The sequence below is a fragment of the Etheostoma cragini genome, chromosome 7, assembly GCF_013103735.1.
Source record: "Etheostoma cragini isolate CJK2018 chromosome 7, CSU_Ecrag_1.0, whole genome shotgun sequence".
Taxonomy (NCBI): domain Eukaryota; kingdom Metazoa; phylum Chordata; class Actinopteri; order Perciformes; family Percidae; genus Etheostoma; species Etheostoma cragini.
The window spans coordinates 19,334,082-19,351,615 of NC_048413.1; the positions used below are offsets into that span (position 1 = coordinate 19,334,082).

The following is a 17,534-nucleotide window of genomic DNA, read 5'->3' on the forward strand; positions in this document are numbered from 1 at the left end:
ACTAACTATACAAAAGATGTGTTTCTGACCTGCAGTGAAGGAAGTTATCGACAGGTATGACCTGGTTGAAGGAACAAGGATCCAGACTACGGCTGATCTCCACGTTGTCTCCAGCCAGCAGTCGCACCGCCGCTCGGTTCTCCTCCTCAAACACCAACCACTGCAGAGACGAGCAGAGCAACAGGAGGTGGTCGTCTGCAGAATACAGGCAAGAGGGAAGGAACTCAAAACTTGACATAAGGAAATACAGAGGAACAGGTTCAAAGTCAGGAGAGAGAATAAAGAGACTAGAGCTACACTCACAGAATATGAATGAAGGATTGGGTCTCATGGCGAAGTCAGGCAGGTAAAACCACTTAATAACATTAGAGGTCAAAGGTTGAACTGCAGTTCTCCAGGGGTAATCTGATGAGAAAATGAAGTAAAGTGGAATAGCATAAAATGAGACTTGAATGCAGGACTTTTGCAAGCAGTAACATTTAATCATTTTAACATTTCTGTTAATTACTCAGCAAATATTTAATAATATGATGATTGATTGATTGTTTTCAAACATTTGCTGGTTCCAACTTCTCAAATGTGAGAGTTGGACGCTTTCTTAGTCCTATTTAGTATGGTATTACTGTAAACTGAATATTCTTGGGTTTTAGACTGAAAAAAATAATCAATTTGAAGACTTTAACAAGGATTTATTATTATGAGTTAATAATCAGTTAATCAAAACAATGATTGAGAGATGAATAAATGACATATTTTGTTCATGCTATGTGTTCTTTGCTGTGATGCTATGACTAGTTTTTTTTTATTTACCTCTTGTTTATCAATCAGTTTGGATGGTACTAGAGAATCTTTTTTTTCCTCTAAATTTTCTGTTTGAGTTACACTTTTGGAGTCACTAACGTTTTTAAGAACTAGAAATACATTATATATAATAATATCAAGAGTTTATTTCTACAGAAATCAAATTCAAAAAGCCCATACCAACACAGATAGCGGGAGGGATGCCAATGCAAAGCAGGTACTGCAGCACCATGAGCCCGGCAGTGAAGCAGCAGTATTTAGGCCACACCTCCCCGATGGCCTTCCTGCGTCGCCGTGACAGAACAGCCAATAAGGCGCAAGAATGGAGCAGGGCATAGAAATCCATCCTTTGACCAATCACGTTGACCGCCACAATTAAACTGATCTAAGAAGAAGTGTTGAGAAAATGTAAAGAAGTCAATGCCAGGTTCTTTAAACAGTTCAGATACACACAGACACACACACACCTCAGCCCCTAAAAAGTACCTCCAGTCCAAATTTGTAGAAGCAGAAGTTGACAAAGTACTTGATGCAAGGCAGGACGCCGTAATCCAGGTGCTGCCTTGTGATGCCTTGGAAGATGATGCTGAAGGGTGGGGCATGCAAATCGTTATGGAGACGGAAGTAGAGCTGGTGCCGATGGACAGTCGCCTCGAACAACAGCAGCCCGAGCACCATCAGATGGTTCTACAAAACAGAACACGCTTTTTAGAGAAAAGCTGGTCGGGGACACAATACAAAAGTGAAACTGTGGGAGGATTGTCAGCAACTTCAAAACAAGCCTTATTAGACAGTGACAATGGATAGACAGGAAAGGTGGGGGGGAGAGTGGATGACATGGGGTGCACACTCTACTGAGTGGGCTAGGGGTCGCCCCATGGAAAAGCAGGTTTGTATGATGGTTGTGATTTAAAAGAAATGTCAAAGATAGAAGGTTTTAAGACTCTGGCAGGTGTGTTACCGTACCCTGAGGCAGGGGAGGATCCTGCCCTCACATTTACGTAGCGCTCCACACCAGTAGACAGGGTCCACAGGCTCAATGTAGAGAATTGACCTCCTGAGCAGCTCCACCATGTTCCCCCTTAGCTCTGCTCCATCATCCAGGCCCGAGCTGTTGGACGGCACCAGGAACTAAGATGCAAACAATGTTACAGCCCATAGACAGGTGATCAAACTGGGCAGCTGTCAGAGCATTATATACGTTTTAGGTACAGTAACTGTTGCAAACACACACAGTAATGGATACTCACAGCTGTGCAGTTGGAGGAGTAATCGAGGGGTTTGATGACTTTGAGTTGGTAAAACATCTTGCACACCACCATGACACAGGCCCACACAGCAGAGATGCTGGATGCCGCAGGTCGTAACCGTGGGAACGGGAGTGCAAACACCCACAGAACCAGGAAGAGCAAGTTCATTAAAGAAACCTGTGAAAAATCCCATTGTTTTACTTTTTTCCTGAAAGTCATGAGTATACCACATTTGACCTGAGCAAAATAACTTCTGGTTACAGTTAATCATTCCAAAGAACATTTTAACAGAGCTACTTTAGGCCAAAACGTCTGTCTTTTGTTGATTGATTTTACCTCTACTTCTTGCATGAAAGAAACGTGTAGATAAAGAGAAATACACTAATTATATAACTATCAAACCAGCACCGAGTAAACCAATATCAGGTGTGTACACATTTGACAATGTGTACACACACGCACGCACGCACACACGCACAGATCAAACATCCCACCTCTTGCAGTGACACCCAGATGATGCCAGTAGACACGATTTTGAGGCTGTGGAGCTCCAGCAGCCTCCAGCTCTGCTCCTGAAGCCTGTGGAGTCCTAAAAGAGCCTGAATGACCAGTAGGCTTGCCCGGTCCACAATCACAACCCACTTGTCCTCAGGACTGCTGGGGACAGTTTCTGGGAGAAAGAGGGGGAAGCAAGGTTGGAGAAAGACATCAGACGTAATTTGAACCTCATCTCTCATACGGCAAGACAATGTATGATACAGTTTGATATCTGTATAACTGAAGAAAAGAAAAACAGTGTATATACGTATATATACAATATATACAATACAATACATATTGTTTTAAGAGAGCCCATTGTTATATAAAGCCAGATCAATAATTTGTCCCAGTCTTAATTGTCCAACACAAAAGAAGAGCCATATTTTTGTCTTGAGCTATAGTTACCCTCCTCTGTTGTCTCCTCCTGCTCCACAGCTCCTTTCTCTAAGGAAGTTTGTAGTCCGATGCTGTCCAGCGTCTCCTGACTTTTCCCATTTCCCATTTGCTCCTTTACAAGCCTGGAGGACAACAGAAAATATCTCAAAGGTTCTCAAGTGCTCATATTATGCTTTTTGGCTTTTTCCATTTCCTTTATTGTGATATATGTCTTTTTCAACGTAATAGGTATACAAAGTGAAAAAAAGTCCAGCCCAAAGGGACTTATCATCTCCAACAGAAAACATTGTTCACAAACTGCTCCAAACAGCTCTATTGTAGTCCAGCTATTAATTCCGTGACGAACGTGCTCGCCTAGCTACTAGTGTGGCAAGCCCTCATACGCTGCTTCTGACAGGCTTGTAGTGCTTACCTAGCAACTGCACGTGTGCAACTCCCAACAAAGATGGAACAGAAGTGAGATTCCTCACTCTGTAGCTAAAACAGAGAGCTCAACACACACAGGAGCTGCAGCAATGTGCAGTACAACAAATATATGGTGTTTTTTTCAAATTAAACAATGTAAACCTATTTTGATATAACCTCTAAATATATTTATGAACCTGAAAATGAGCATTTTAAATATTAACACAATTACTGCATCCTACTACTTACAAAGTATTGGTTGTCACAGGAAATTTAATGTAGTATGTAATGCAGACACAGTTGCTGATCCATTAGACTAAACAACAAGAATCAAGAATCAACAACACCCATACCTTTTCTGAAACTTTGCAATGTTTTCTTTAATGCTGGGAATTAAAGTAAAAAGAGAGTTGTGTTAATATTACAACATCGTCACATCACTGATTACCTCAATATTTAATTATTTAACACAACCTACGCAGGACTTATTATTCTGCCTATACAATGCAATACATTTACACTAAATGTGGCAAGCTCACTGATAAAAAAGGGATTTTTTCTACAGGCACTAAATCAATCTAAAATGTGAGTACAACAAAACATTTTCGGAGAAATAGATGCAGCTCTTACATCTCAGATATCACATTGACTGAAGTCCTGAGCTCTTCTTCTCTGGATGGGGAGAAGGATGGAATAGACAAATAAGAGAAATGGAGATATTCAACATGTTTAGCAGCAGTCGACCACAACTTATATAACGTACATACAGACATAACAGTAAGTGCTTGTTTTATAATCCAAGAAAGAATTCCAAAATGGTACTGGTTTATATAAAGCAGGCACTGTAATTAATTTCTTTACTTGTCTTGTACGGTTTTGCACATAATATAAGATCAGTAAAAGTGCTGTCATGTAGATACACATTTTGCCACGTTAGATGTTTTATAATGGCCAGATGTAATTACTGTAATATAAGTTATATGTTATATGTAGATGTTATTTGTACTTGCTAAATATATTTAGCAATAACAATAAATTAATCAATCACATTTTATGTGTAAAATCACCATTATACATGTTCTCAGTGCACAGCAATTGAAAAGCATTAAAGCAATGATAATAAACAATACAAAACCAGCAACAAAAGAGAATAAGTGAAAAAGGTTTGTTTGTGAAGGACGCAGAAAGAATGGTGTGTTATAGTTGGCTATGTATAATGAGTAGAGTGGCGGTTTTCAAACTAGATATAAAAATGTCAACCGAGCTTCTTTAACATGTAGAGGGATGCCATTCCAAAGATGAAGGGCACAGTAGAAGAATTCTCTATAATCAACTTATTTTTTTGTTTGCTAGGGGAATGACCAGGAGACCAGTATCAAAAGAGTGTAAACTCAGATACATAAGGTGGTGGTAGTCTATGCAGGGCCTTAAGTGTCAAAAGAAGAACCTTAAAGTCAGCTCTAGCTTGCACTGGAAGCCAGTGAAGATAAGCCAGAAGGGGTGTTTTTTTTATCATATTTTTGAGTTTTTGTCAGGATTTTGGCTGCAGTGTTCTAAGCAAGTTGAAGGCCTCTAATGGAACAATTTGGAAGACACAAATGCATGGATCACAGTTTAATTCTCACAAAATGATAAGATACTGTCACTTGACACTCGAGTAAGACAATCTTTTCCTGCCTGTGCATATTCTTGCCATCTCACCTGGAAGCCTGTCTGACAGGAACGTTGTCAAGGTCAGTGAGAGTCAGAAAGTCTGAGTTGAAGTAGTGCAGCTGGAGGATACAAGCCAATAGGAACATAGCAGGAAGCAGGATACGTGCAAAGAGCTCCACTGTGTCGTACCGTTCCAAACCCAGGTCACGAAGACTGAAAAGTAAGACAGGTGTAATGATAAGATAACCTACTAGAAGTCTGCTGCCTGACAAAATTCAACATTAAACACAATGAGGTTTCTTTTTTAATTCCTCAAAAGACTTCCAAACTTGCACACACACAGAAACTCACCCTTCCTCCGACATGCCCATGATCTGTCTAAACAGCCCAGACACACTTTTGAACTGGTACATGTAGATGGCTATCAACACCACCATGGAGTAACCGACCACAACCGCCCAGAATGTCTTCAGGACCCGACGCCACACGTCATAACGAATCTGAGGGGAGATAAACCAGATGGACCGATGCAGTACCTTTTCTCTGTAACTACGATGTTATATTTAAAGCTTATCCTACTGTTACACTCAATTGTTTTATAATTCCCTTGGTGCCAGTAATAAGAAAAAACACTGGAAAACACAGTTTGTCCTGAAGGTTCTGTATCTTCCCAACAAGTTATATCTAAACACCATTAATAAAAACAGTGTTGCCCATATTTCTTCCATCACACTTGAGTATGTAAAAACACTGGGGTGTGGCTGATGTTCTCCAAACAGACAAATGGTCCTCCACAGCCATTAGGCCTTCCTGTTAGTGCCTACCGTGTTTCTAAAAGCTCAGCAGAAACATAAGCTGGGGGAGAAACACTCAAAAACAGCATAAAAAAAAGACTGTGTATGTGTCTATGAGTCATAATCAATACTTTTAACTGTAAAATAGTATCGACAAGGGACAGAGTTTATATGAGAGCCAAGTGTTTTTATACACAAACAACAGCCCAGTGATTCACTGATGATAATTTAGGCTTAACCCATTTCAGTGTAAGATGAACCTGAAGCTATAGTGGCTTTGTATTTTATGCAATAACGTCTGAACTTTAAAACCAGGTTTCCTCTCCACTTATTGAGGCCTGCAATCTCAGTAGCAAATGTCCACCTTTCATCTATTCAGAGAATAAATCATATATAATATATGCTTATTTGTACATAATAGTCCATTTTCACACCGAGGTTTACCATACATGTAGAGTCCTTAATATACGATAAGCAGCGTGTTCTCTATAGAAACAGCTCCACTGAAGAAGCTGGATAACTAAATCCTAAATCCCGTAACATTATTTCAAAAGACAGACAAACTAAATGTTCGCTTGTTTACCAGCCAGATCACTAAAATCACTTACCTGGTAGAGGACAACACAGAAGAGGAAAAGGACAATGTAAAGGATCTTGTAGACAACCACCTAAGCAAGTGGAACACAATTAGGTTCATTTAAATAAAAAAAAATAGGACAGGCAGTTATTTGCATGAAATCAACTAAATGTAACGTGGACTTCTGGACCCAAAAAGTCTTAAAAGACTACTTGCAGATATTATTATTTTTTGTAAATGCACACATTTTTGGAATTAACTTTATATTAGTAGTTCCAAAATGTACATTATGTCCATTAATTATGTACATAATGTAGAGAGTTTTTCTCTAGTAGGTGTTTGACAGAGCAAATGCACATTGAATGAAGTGGAATGGTGACTGTGTGCATTACGTGAACTTTACATTTCCTTACATTTACATTTGCATTACATACAGTGTGGGAAATGTTGTTTCCACAGCAGAGATTTAAAATGGTGTCAACAATGGGGAAAGATTATCAAAACAGATAACTACATGTTTATCTCGATGCCCTTAGCTGGATAATTGATGCATGCAGTTTATAATGCCATTACTATTGCAGTGACATTCACAGTAGTTTATTGACTTCATATCAAGCCCTCAGGGGCCAGAGCTGAAGTGTTTGGAAAAGTGTATTAGACATGTTATATACATAAATGATTTGTTTTATTAATAGATACCTTTCCAGAGAAGCTAATCACAAAGAACATGGAGCAGCAGAAGAGGATCCAGTATTTCACCAGCATCCCTTTCACTCCTGATATGAGCATCGCTGCCAGAGGTGATGGTGGACTTTCCTCCGCTAACATGAAGGAAACCAAGAAGAGAAGAACGAGAAGGAGAAGGCCGAGGAGAGACAGGGAGGAATTTATTGATGAAGACAAAAGAAGAATAGGATGAGAAGAGAAACTATTTAAGTAGTATTATTTTACTTTAAACTAAATGTTATTCTCTAACACAGTGGCTGTAATCTTTGTAAAAGCAATTTGAAAAGAAATTACGTGGCACAACTTTGACTTCATCGAGAGATTCCTCCTTTAAGCTCTGCTCCTCCTCTCTCTCCTTTAACTGCTGGCGAAACATCAACCAAAAGCTGAAGCTGTAGAAGACCTGCACACACAGTGTATTATGAGTACAAAGCATAAAATGTACACACAATTTTTACAATCTGCTATAGTGAACATAGTTAGGCTCCAATTAATATGTGTGTAAGTAACCAGACTCTGATCATTGGGTGCTGTTGAAAAGGTCTTCTTTGATAAAGGAGTGAGGTTTAAAGTGAATTATTTCATCTGAAAGTGTTTTATTGGCAGTCATGTTAAGAATCGGTCAATTTCTGTAAATGCTAAGCGCTACCTGTCCCATCTGCCTTAAAGACCTTGAAAGCCCATTTTCTTAATCATCATCTTACTTTAAACAATGGGATCCTACATGTACACAATCACAGTCTGACTTAATTTGAACAATCCTGGTTTATTCCACATGGGGTATGTTTGTGTTTCTGTACTCTGACTGTTTTTTTTCACTGGTCCACTATGAGTGGTTTTCCATGCACCAATCTAAATTTAACAATATAGAAATTAAAATCATAATGTGATGACTGTAGCTGGTAGGCCTATACATGCTCATGCTGCCAGAAAGATACGACAATACGTTTGGCCATGTTAAACAACTCATTTATGAGTAAAACAATTTGTATAATTAAAAAAAGAAGCTGTTTATTTAATGTGATAACATATTTTCTTTAGGTGCTTTTAATATGAACTTTATCTGTGGAAAGAGCATTAAGACTTTAATAAATAGGTGTAGTAAGATTGAGTTAGAGGACAGTTGTCTTTTCCCTACTCATGCTTTCTCTTTCTAATCTTTCGCTGACCGCATTTACCGTTTTGAATTAATGTCAACAAAAAATATTTTCATGTCTTCTTTCTCCGCCTCACCTTTGCTCCCAGGTGAACACAAGGCGCAGGGTGATAACCGTTCAGGTCGAAGTCCATTATGACAGCCGGGGGGAGACCAGGGTACAGCTCAGCCCGGCTCAGACGCAGCCCGCTCAGGAAGCCCAGCACCACCAGGACGGTGCCGTAGACAGCCAGGAACGGTGCGGACATCATGGCGTAGCGGCGCCGGTCTCGCATCATCCAAATTACACAGGACCACACCAGCAGGGCGAAAGTCAGCCAGTTGTTGTAGGTGATACTCCACACCTAATATCACATATTTTAGATATGGGGACACTCTTGCAGCCAAACTGCTATTTATGTCTTCTTATTTGCACTATTATTGCATTTTATGCCAAAAGAGTTTAGGCCGTTCAAAGTTAATAGCTAAGCTAACATTAGCTAACTCAACGATCTTATGTTCTTCCTAAAGATAACATTTTAACGTTGAGGCCGACGTCTGCGCTGTTTTGCAGCTATTTGTTGGAAAGTGTTTATATATTGTCGGCTCGTTAGCTAAACTAGCAAACAAGTTGTAAAAAACTGAAAAAAATACATTGTTTTAAATCCACTCAATTAGCTAACTCTGCTGATGCTACCAGAGTCTGCTGTGGCTCTAATTATCCTGCTGACAAATTAACCAAAGCTTAGCAAGGTTAACTAAGTTAACGTTAGCTAATCCTTTAACGATACTCACCCAAAAGTCAGTCTGTTATAGAAAACGAACATCAACTATTATGATGATCATTAAGTCAACAACATTCTCTGGCTTCTGTATATATCATTGTACCTTGAATACTGATTAAGCAATTTAAAGACATCACCTTTGGGTCTGGAAAATTTCCTTTCACGATAATAACAAATAATTGAATTTGTTTGGGGGAATCTCCCCCAATTTGGGGGAGATTTTTTAATTTTGGTTTACATTTTTATAGTATGTTATACTTATCTGTACCAATCTCACTGGTTAGTTAACAGTTTATGTGGGAGCAACACACACACACACACACACACAAACACACAGATAGATATTATCTTATCTACAGTACTGCACTGACATATCTGCTACACCAGAACGTTTCATTTTCTGATATTTGTTCTTTCCTGTCGACTTCTATGATAGCACTAGTCATTGTTGCTGAAAGACTTGCCACAATTAAGTAAAATGAATGTTAGTAAAGTTTACCATCATGATGATAAGGGCGCTGACATAGCTGTGTTTTTGCACCAGACGTCCAAAGATGACCAGGCCACTCGGGCCTGAGGGGGGAGGTGAAGTCTCTGTTAGAGTCCTCAGGTCATCTTCACACTTTCCCCGTATTTCTCCCTCACTTTCTGTCTCTAGCACAAAGAAGGGAAGAAGTTAAGGATGAAATGAAAGATATTTGCAAGACTAAAGTATTGCTGAGGTTCTGAGGACAACCACACATGGAGTCAATCTATAGAAATTAATGAAAGCAGTTGTTGCTGAGGTCATTTAGAGATTTGAGTGTCATGATTACCATGTGATGGGGAGTCTTTGCCTTCATACTGTGGTGGAGGGTAACAGTTTGTGTACCCTGAGCCTCCTAACAGAGATCCCAGTTGATTTCTATGGACATCTTGCCAGGAACTCCCTGCTATTAAAATCATTGGCTAAGGGAAGAGCACATCATAACTGTAAATTTATAGTATTCACACTGCTCACCTTATTATAAGTCAAAAAACGAAAAATGATTCATCTTGAAAACAAGATTTATCAATTAAACAACTTACCTCGTCAGGTAGATAGGTGTCATCATCCGTGCTGCTCAGAAGCTGATAATTCATAGAATCTTAGTTTGGTTATGAATAATTGTATGTTGCTAATATTGAAATCCTAACTTGTAGAATAGAGGTAAATAGCAGTTAAACCATGAATATGGACAGATACAGTATGTAGCTGATATTATTATCCAGTACACCTAACAATGAGCAAAACAGTAAAATACTTAAAAAGTATTCCAGTGACCCTACAATATAATTAAGGAGAAACATATCCATGTTTGTAGGTTACCTCCTGCTTATCTCCTGAGATGAAGATGACCCTGGAAAAACTTGGAGGAACCTCTGGACTTTCTACTGGACTCTCATACTCCTCATCATCGTCATCAACAACAGTATCCTGAGAAACACAACAGCTGTTCAAAGCCTGCCACGTAAGTTAATATACTGGTTATACGACTACGTCTAAAAACTGGGTGAAGTGTAAGCGCCTGCATGTTTAGCACTGGAATTAATGCTAGTAAAATCTCCAGTTGTGCCAGTGGTACATTAGTAATAGTATTTAGCATTGCCAACTTTCCAGCATTAGCTAGAAGAAAAAAAGCAAATTCAAAAATGCACCTTTTAAACTCCTTTTAAACCCCGTAGTTGGAGCGGAGGTTGCAGTTGTATGGTACAGTAGCAGTGTAGTACCAGTAGGAGTTGTAGCGGAAGTACTGCTACTAGTAGCAGTAATGATTGCACAAGCCGTAACGATACATACTAGTAATACTATAAGAAGATATCATATTAGCAGTAGTAGAGTAGTGACTAGCCCATGTTTGTGTAACCCTATATAAAATATCCTGTGTAGCACCAACGTCACACGCATACAATATCTAACAGGACATAATTCCCGCAAATTCTCTCACACAAACCTCCACTGTGATATGGACCCATTTGTGCAGTAGAGCCAACAGTGTGTAGTAGAGCAGCAGTAGAACAAAAGGGTTGATGAAGTCAGGCCAGCTGACGTGAGGGTGCAGACCAAGAGTGTGTGGCTCTGAACTGTTGGTTCTGACCACTCCTGTCATACCAAACAACCTGGGACAGGTAAAGGGGAGGAGTGAAGGATGGAGATAGTGAAGGAGAGAGTTAGAGTGTAGAGAGGAATAAGAATAAATGTGAGCTTGTGTATAGTCAAACTTTAAGGAGAAAGAAAACGTGAAAAATCAACCTGGACGAAGGTAAAGTACTAAATCTTTTTTTACCCGGCAAAAATAAGTGCTCTTTCTCACCTCTACACCATATACTATATAACGTAAATGCAAACAAAAAATAGGCCAAAGTGAATGATGCAAAGTAAATTTGAATGGTAATAAGTCCCTATTTAAATTTAAGCAGGTGCAGAGACAAAAATGATTAACTCAATGACCTGATTCAGAGGAAGATGCATCTTGTACATTTGAAATATTTGTCCTCTGGGAGCGCATAATTTCTATTTGTGTGGTTAAGATTGAAACCAGCATGGTATTGCTGATACCTAATATCTAATGAAAAAATCCACCAGATCAGTCCGATATATCAGTGTATCCTACTTTTTAATGACTTCTGTACCTGGCGTAGACATCCTCTGGGGGCACAAGCTGCTGGGACAGAGGCAGCTGGTAGAGGTACAGAGCCAGCAGGTGTCCTCCGCTGAAGATGGCCATCATCACGCACAGGGAGCTGAAGAGCAACAGGCTGATGGAGCGGCCAAACACCCACCACCACACCAGCCCGAGAAACACCCCGAAATACACACCTGAGGTGAGGGATGGCAGTGTAATACCTGTGTACCACACACACACACACACACACACGGACACAAACACACACACAATATGAGAAGCCAAATAGGGAAATAGATCAAACTTCTTAACGCTTTAAAGTGAAACTACAATAAGACAGCAGCATGCTCACACCAGCTACTGTATTGTACCTGCGAGCCCCAGCAGTAAAGTCACCACCACTTTCCCTGCTGTGTTCATGATTGCTGACATCAGCAGCCGCAGTCCTGCTGCAAACACAATCAGTTTCTGGACAAACTGGGGCGGACTCGACTGAACCGGCACTGTAGTCTCATCTGAGCTGTCAAAGGACGAACCCTCTGTGTCACTTCCTCCCTCAGACTCTGTTTCACAGATTTCCACTTCCTGCCCGACCCATGAAACAATGAGATTGATATCAACGTGGTATCTTTAAGTAAAGCAATGTAAAGTTACAGGCATAGTTGATGAGTGCCCGCAATTACCTGGGGGTCAGATGGCGGTATTCCGTTCTCATGCAGGCTGACTTGGGGCACAGGGCGCAGTCGTTTTTTGCACAGCCTCAGTATGAAGAGGGAAGAGAAAAGGAGGCCCACATCTGGGGCCAGGAGACGCACAATGTTCCCAGCATCAACCGAGCTGAATCTGGAAACACACAAGCATCATCATAACTGAACTGAGTCTCCAGATAGTAAACATGTTGTTTTCATTAGTTATTATTACATTATTGGTACTGCTTAACCATTCAACAATGTCAACAAAACAAAAAAGCGTAACCTGTTATGTAATTCACATTTTAAGCCTTAATACGTGGATTTTAATAAAACAAACTGAACTAGAAGGCAGTCTGAAAGATAGGAAAGCAATATAAAATGGCTAGAAGTAATGTAACATAGATGTTATTTGAGGTTTTTGGATGTTTAGAAGACTGCATAACCACTAATACATTCCTTTATAAATATAAATTTCAAGTGTGGTCCCATACCTTATAATTCCCAAATGGTAGAGGACATCTTCCCAGTGGCCGCTAACTGTTAAAAAAACACATGCTCATCAGACTGGGAACAAAGCTGCTTTTCTTTATTCCTTAAAGTTTTCCATTTTATATGACAAAAGGGATTTGATAAAGACTACATGTACTTCTTTGTCCCTTTTCACAGTCAATTCAACCAATATTTCCTTAGAGTCCACTCACAGGACTGGTGACATTTTATCTTACAAGAACAATGTTAGTCTGTGAAGTGTCACAAACTTGTTTTACCATGTGGAGGGATGTAGGCGAAGGGGATCTGCATGAAGCACTGCAGGGTCAGGAGGGTCAAACTAGTATAGATGATGAGCCGCAAGAACTGACCTGTTTTACCTGAATAGAGCAGCAAATGAGAGAGACCAGGAGAAATTGAATTACAAGTATTTAAGCATGTTTTAAACATTTTAAGTTGTTTTCTGTAGTTGCTGTAACTCATGTGTTTGTGGTCTCCAATTCTACTCATATGTAATTATTATCCTGCCTAAATGTCTTAAAGGAGATGAAACCCTTTGATAAATCAATCATACTACTTTGTATACTTAGAGAGAGACAGTAGCACCACCACCACATATAAGAGTTTTGGCTGAGATCTGATGACACACACACACACACACAAGTTGATAAACCCCGTTCTTCTCTTCAAGACCTGTTTCAGTTCAATATTGACAGTTGGTAGTCATTTACATTGAAATGGTTCAATAGTTAAAGTGAGATAGGTGAGTCTAGGTATCCAAGTGCATTCTACTTATGAATGTGAGGTATTGAAGAGGAAGTTTGTTACAAAGAAGCCCAACAAATCTTTTTAAAGGGTCAGTCAAAGGCAATCATTACATGTTCCTCAGATGAACCTTTCCTACAAACTCCACTTTGTTTTAAACCAACAACAGGTGCTGATTGTTGAAGCCATTGCAGAAGTGTCTACAAGTGGCCACAAGAGCATCCAGATGATGCTTGGTGACTGCATGGAAACAAGTCCCATTTCAACATTTGCTGTAGCAGCCTCACTGTTTATTTGACATGACTACAGCAACACTACTGGCTCTATGAGGCTGTACTTAGGCAATGTGGTGGCTTGAGCTAAATGCTAAAATCAGCATGCTAACCTGCTCGCAATAATAAAACTAATATGCTGATGTTTAAAATCACAAGATCAATATATCTTGAATGCAAATAAATGTCTGTACCAAATTTCTTGATAATCCAGCCTATAGTTATATGTAAAATATTTCATACTCAGCCGAAACTGGCACACCGATCGACAGTCGATCGGTCCCAATCTAGAAGTGTAACTACCCATAATGTTTAAATTAAGACAGAAAATTTAAATTGTGAATTGGTAAAGCAATAATTAATAGTCCTCTTTGATAGACTTTACCTATCCAAACAAAATAATGACAAATCAGTATGTGAAGTAAAAATAAGCACAAATGTCATATATATTAATTTGCAATGATTAATTAATTACATTAAATATTAGACTGTAATGCAGTAAATGGGTATCTTAACAATGCATTGTTTTGTTTTCAAACAAATGCACCAGTTTATAATCTCAGTCTTGAGTTTGACACAAATCAAAAGGTTGGAGATACAAAAGCATTAACAGCTGATGTGGCTCAACATGAGCTGAGCCTGCACATTTTTGTGAAATACATTTTTTACTAAAAGCTTTGTTTCACTTAAACCCCTCTGTTTCCCAATAAGGAAGACACACATATACTCTCCCAAGTATAACTGGATGTAAAAAAAAACTAAAAAAAAACATGAAACAAATGCACACAGGATGTACACACACTTGACCACTTAGCCCAAGGAGAGCGAGATCATATTAGGGTGATGAAGATAAATGTGGGATCTATGAAGCTTTCAGAGACAAGCTGAAAGGCAAACAGTTTTTGTAGATGAAGGGATGGAAAGTGAAAGAAAGAAAAAAATGCCGTCAATATGCTGACATCATATCTTTTAATTCCTCACTGTAATTACCAGGCTATGTATAATTGATTTGACCGTTCCAACCGCATCCCATTTACAAAGTTCTTTGGGGGAGGGGTACAGATACTTTAATTCATCAGAATGCTGTGATCAATACAGAGAAAGTGCACACACATGCAGCAAGCACACACACACACACACACACACACACACACACACGATATTATCGCTCTTCATCTCCAGTATTCTCCCTCTTAAATCAAACTGTGAAAGACCATTTACAAGTTTATTTTTTTAATTTTAGAGTTTACAGTCATCTAAGTTTCCAAAATTGATATTACGTTCAAATATTTTATTATGGATGTATATCAGTGTCTTACTTTACAGTTAAACACATGCAGATGCAGAAAGGACAGCCTTACATTTAATATTGAGTATTACAGGAAATGTTTCCTCTTCATAACTTAAAAAATACTTCAAATGATTACTATTACTATACTTCATTATTTATATAGGAAATTACCAGTGGCCTCTGTTTCAATAAGTATTGTTTGTATCATGGTGGAATGATCGTATTTTAATGTGATAATCTTTAATTACAGACACAAATGACTGAAACTTGGGAAAGATCATAAATGAATTTCAAGCTTGGTAGGTGTACTGTAGATGCTTGCATCAAGATTTTGACACTATTTAACTGGGTCAGAGCAAACTCTACAAATGTATAACTATATTTTCTCTCTGGTGCTCCACTCACCTTTCATAGTGACCAGGTTTGGGTTTGGCAGCAGCGGCAAGGTGAGCAAAAACAGGAAATACACCACTGACAGACCATTGTAGCGGAACAAAGAGGCTGAGGAAGAGAAGAAAAGAACACAGATACGTTATCTGTTTGACAGAAATGGTCTGAATCACTTAATTTGTAGACAGCAAACATTTTTTTGTGATCTGTTCTTTATATCCCAAACAGGTCACATTGATCAAAAAACAAGATGATTGATTGATCAAGAAAACAAATGACAAAATGACCTGTGTATGTGTTATTGTGAGTGTTTGTAAACTAATACAAATACATTCTAAAATCAAATTACAACTGTTCATCTTACCTACCAAGTGTTTTAATAGCCTGTCCAGTTGAGCATGCATGTTTTAATTTAATAATTTAATAATTGAATTTGTTCATTAATCCCCATTGGGGAAATTACAATGTTAGTCCATAGTGTGTTTTAATATACATGTTAGAATTTATCTTTTAATGTAAAGCATTTTGAGTTTATGTGTGATGAAAGGTACTTTATAAATAAAATTGCTATTGCCATTAAGGTGAATACAAGATAGGAAATGAAAGTGATCTATTTATTCATTTATCACAATAACATAACTGCAACAAATAACTTAACTAATATATAACTATATAATAACTTAAATATATAAATAACTTGTTTGGTGGTATGAAAACATTTTTTTCCATCAGAAAAACAAATGTAATATCGTTTAATACTTCCACAATTTCAAATTGTCATCACCTTATGGGAGGTTAAACAGCGGGTACATAAGACCCCACATAGTGTCCAACAGTCAAAGGTACACAGTATACTTCACGATTCAAATCCCAGAAATCTTCTGTGGTCAGCGTGGTCTATCTCACACCTGAATTGCTTCTTGCTATACTCATATATCATAAGATTTGAATGCATCTAGAAAGCCACATTAATCCCTGAAACTGGATCAGTGTTTTGCATTTCCTTTACCAATAACAAGAAAGCCAACTGTCTGCTACAGTTAGCACACATGTACAAGCTTTATTACAATAACTCCAACTCATCGATATGCCCCCTTCAACATAACCTGTTTCCACTAAAGGGATTATAACCAATTATAACCAATTTATTTCAACCTTTAATATACCTATTGCTGATTCCATACAGAAATAACAGTCACCCCAGAAAGCAGTTTGCAGGAAATGACATCAAGATTATTTGATTTAGTAGTATTTGCCAGCATCTCCATGACTAAAAACCTGAACTTGCGGGAGAAGTACTGTTTGCATATTTAAACCTAATATGACCTTGTTCCTTTCTAACTGAACCCTGGATAGTAACACATCAGAAACTAATTAATATATTAATTAATTAATTTCTATCAGCATAAATACATATGAATAGAACCATTAAACAGACGTCAACTCACCGGTCAGCAGGAGCAAGGGTAGTAAGAAGTTATAGAGCATCCCAACCACGAGGTCCCCTGCCATGTCTCCTTCTTTGTGTCAAAGACACCCTGACAGCTCCTTTAGATATTATCTCCCTCTACAGAAACTCCAACTTGCTCACACATTTCTCAGAGGAACATGATTACAGCCTTGGGCAAAGCATCCTCCAATACAGCAATGAAATACAGGAAATATAGTTTGAGTCCAACACACTCAAACTATAACAAGACAGCAATAATGGCAGTCCAGTGACGAGCAGCACTGAAAGAGAGCATTGAATCTTCTTCTAAAATTGTGTGAAGATAATGACTGCCTCCAATCTTTGCGTGTCACATCCTCCTTTCCATCTCTCACCTCTCTCTTTCTCTCTCTCTGTCTCTCTCTCCCAGAAATAATGGGTTGTAACTGAGCATCTCTGTTAATATGCTCATAGTGAAGGTAATCTCACTCAGGAGAAT

General features: G+C 38.7%; 2 protein-coding genes across 3 annotated transcripts in view; one reads left to right on the plus strand and one right to left on the minus strand.

Moving 5' to 3' along the window:
- Positions 1 to 6,748, plus strand: part of atp5f1e (ATP synthase F1 subunit epsilon) — a 27,325-nt gene extending 20,577 nt beyond the window's left edge. The window contains exon 4 of the mRNA XM_034877842.1: positions 6,728 to 6,748. Coding sequence (XP_034733733.1) covers positions 6,728 to 6,733 — 6 coding nt within the window. The 3' untranslated portion in view covers positions 6,734 to 6,748. The remainder of the gene's footprint in view (positions 1 to 6,727) is intronic.
- si:dkey-11f4.7 (piezo-type mechanosensitive ion channel component 2) overlaps positions 1 to 9,152 on the minus strand; it is a 27,082-nt gene extending 17,930 nt beyond the window's left edge. For both annotated transcript variants that reach the window (XR_004657405.1, XM_034877836.1), the window contains exons 1-17: positions 9,073 to 9,152; positions 8,376 to 8,642; positions 7,437 to 7,545; positions 7,116 to 7,237; positions 6,448 to 6,507; positions 5,397 to 5,545; positions 5,094 to 5,258; positions 4,023 to 4,064; positions 3,746 to 3,778; positions 2,997 to 3,109; positions 2,546 to 2,721; positions 2,052 to 2,228; positions 1,768 to 1,932; positions 1,288 to 1,488; positions 982 to 1,186; positions 304 to 405; positions 30 to 195 (exon numbers count right to left, since the gene is read on the minus strand). Coding sequence is in view for 1 of the 2 variants with exons in the window: in XM_034877836.1 (XP_034733727.1) it covers positions 30 to 195; positions 304 to 405; positions 982 to 1,186; positions 1,288 to 1,488; positions 1,768 to 1,932; positions 2,052 to 2,228; positions 2,546 to 2,721; positions 2,997 to 3,109; positions 3,746 to 3,778; positions 4,023 to 4,064; positions 5,094 to 5,258; positions 5,397 to 5,545; positions 6,448 to 6,507; positions 7,116 to 7,237; positions 7,437 to 7,545; positions 8,376 to 8,576 (2,186 nt within the window). In the remaining variant the exon portion in view is untranslated. The remainder of the gene's footprint in view (positions 1 to 29; positions 196 to 303; positions 406 to 981; positions 1,187 to 1,287; positions 1,489 to 1,767; positions 1,933 to 2,051; positions 2,229 to 2,545; positions 2,722 to 2,996; positions 3,110 to 3,745; positions 3,779 to 4,022; positions 4,065 to 5,093; positions 5,259 to 5,396; positions 5,546 to 6,447; positions 6,508 to 7,115; positions 7,238 to 7,436; positions 7,546 to 8,375; positions 8,643 to 9,072) is intronic.
- Between the last annotated feature and the right edge of the window lie 8,382 nt (positions 9,153 to 17,534).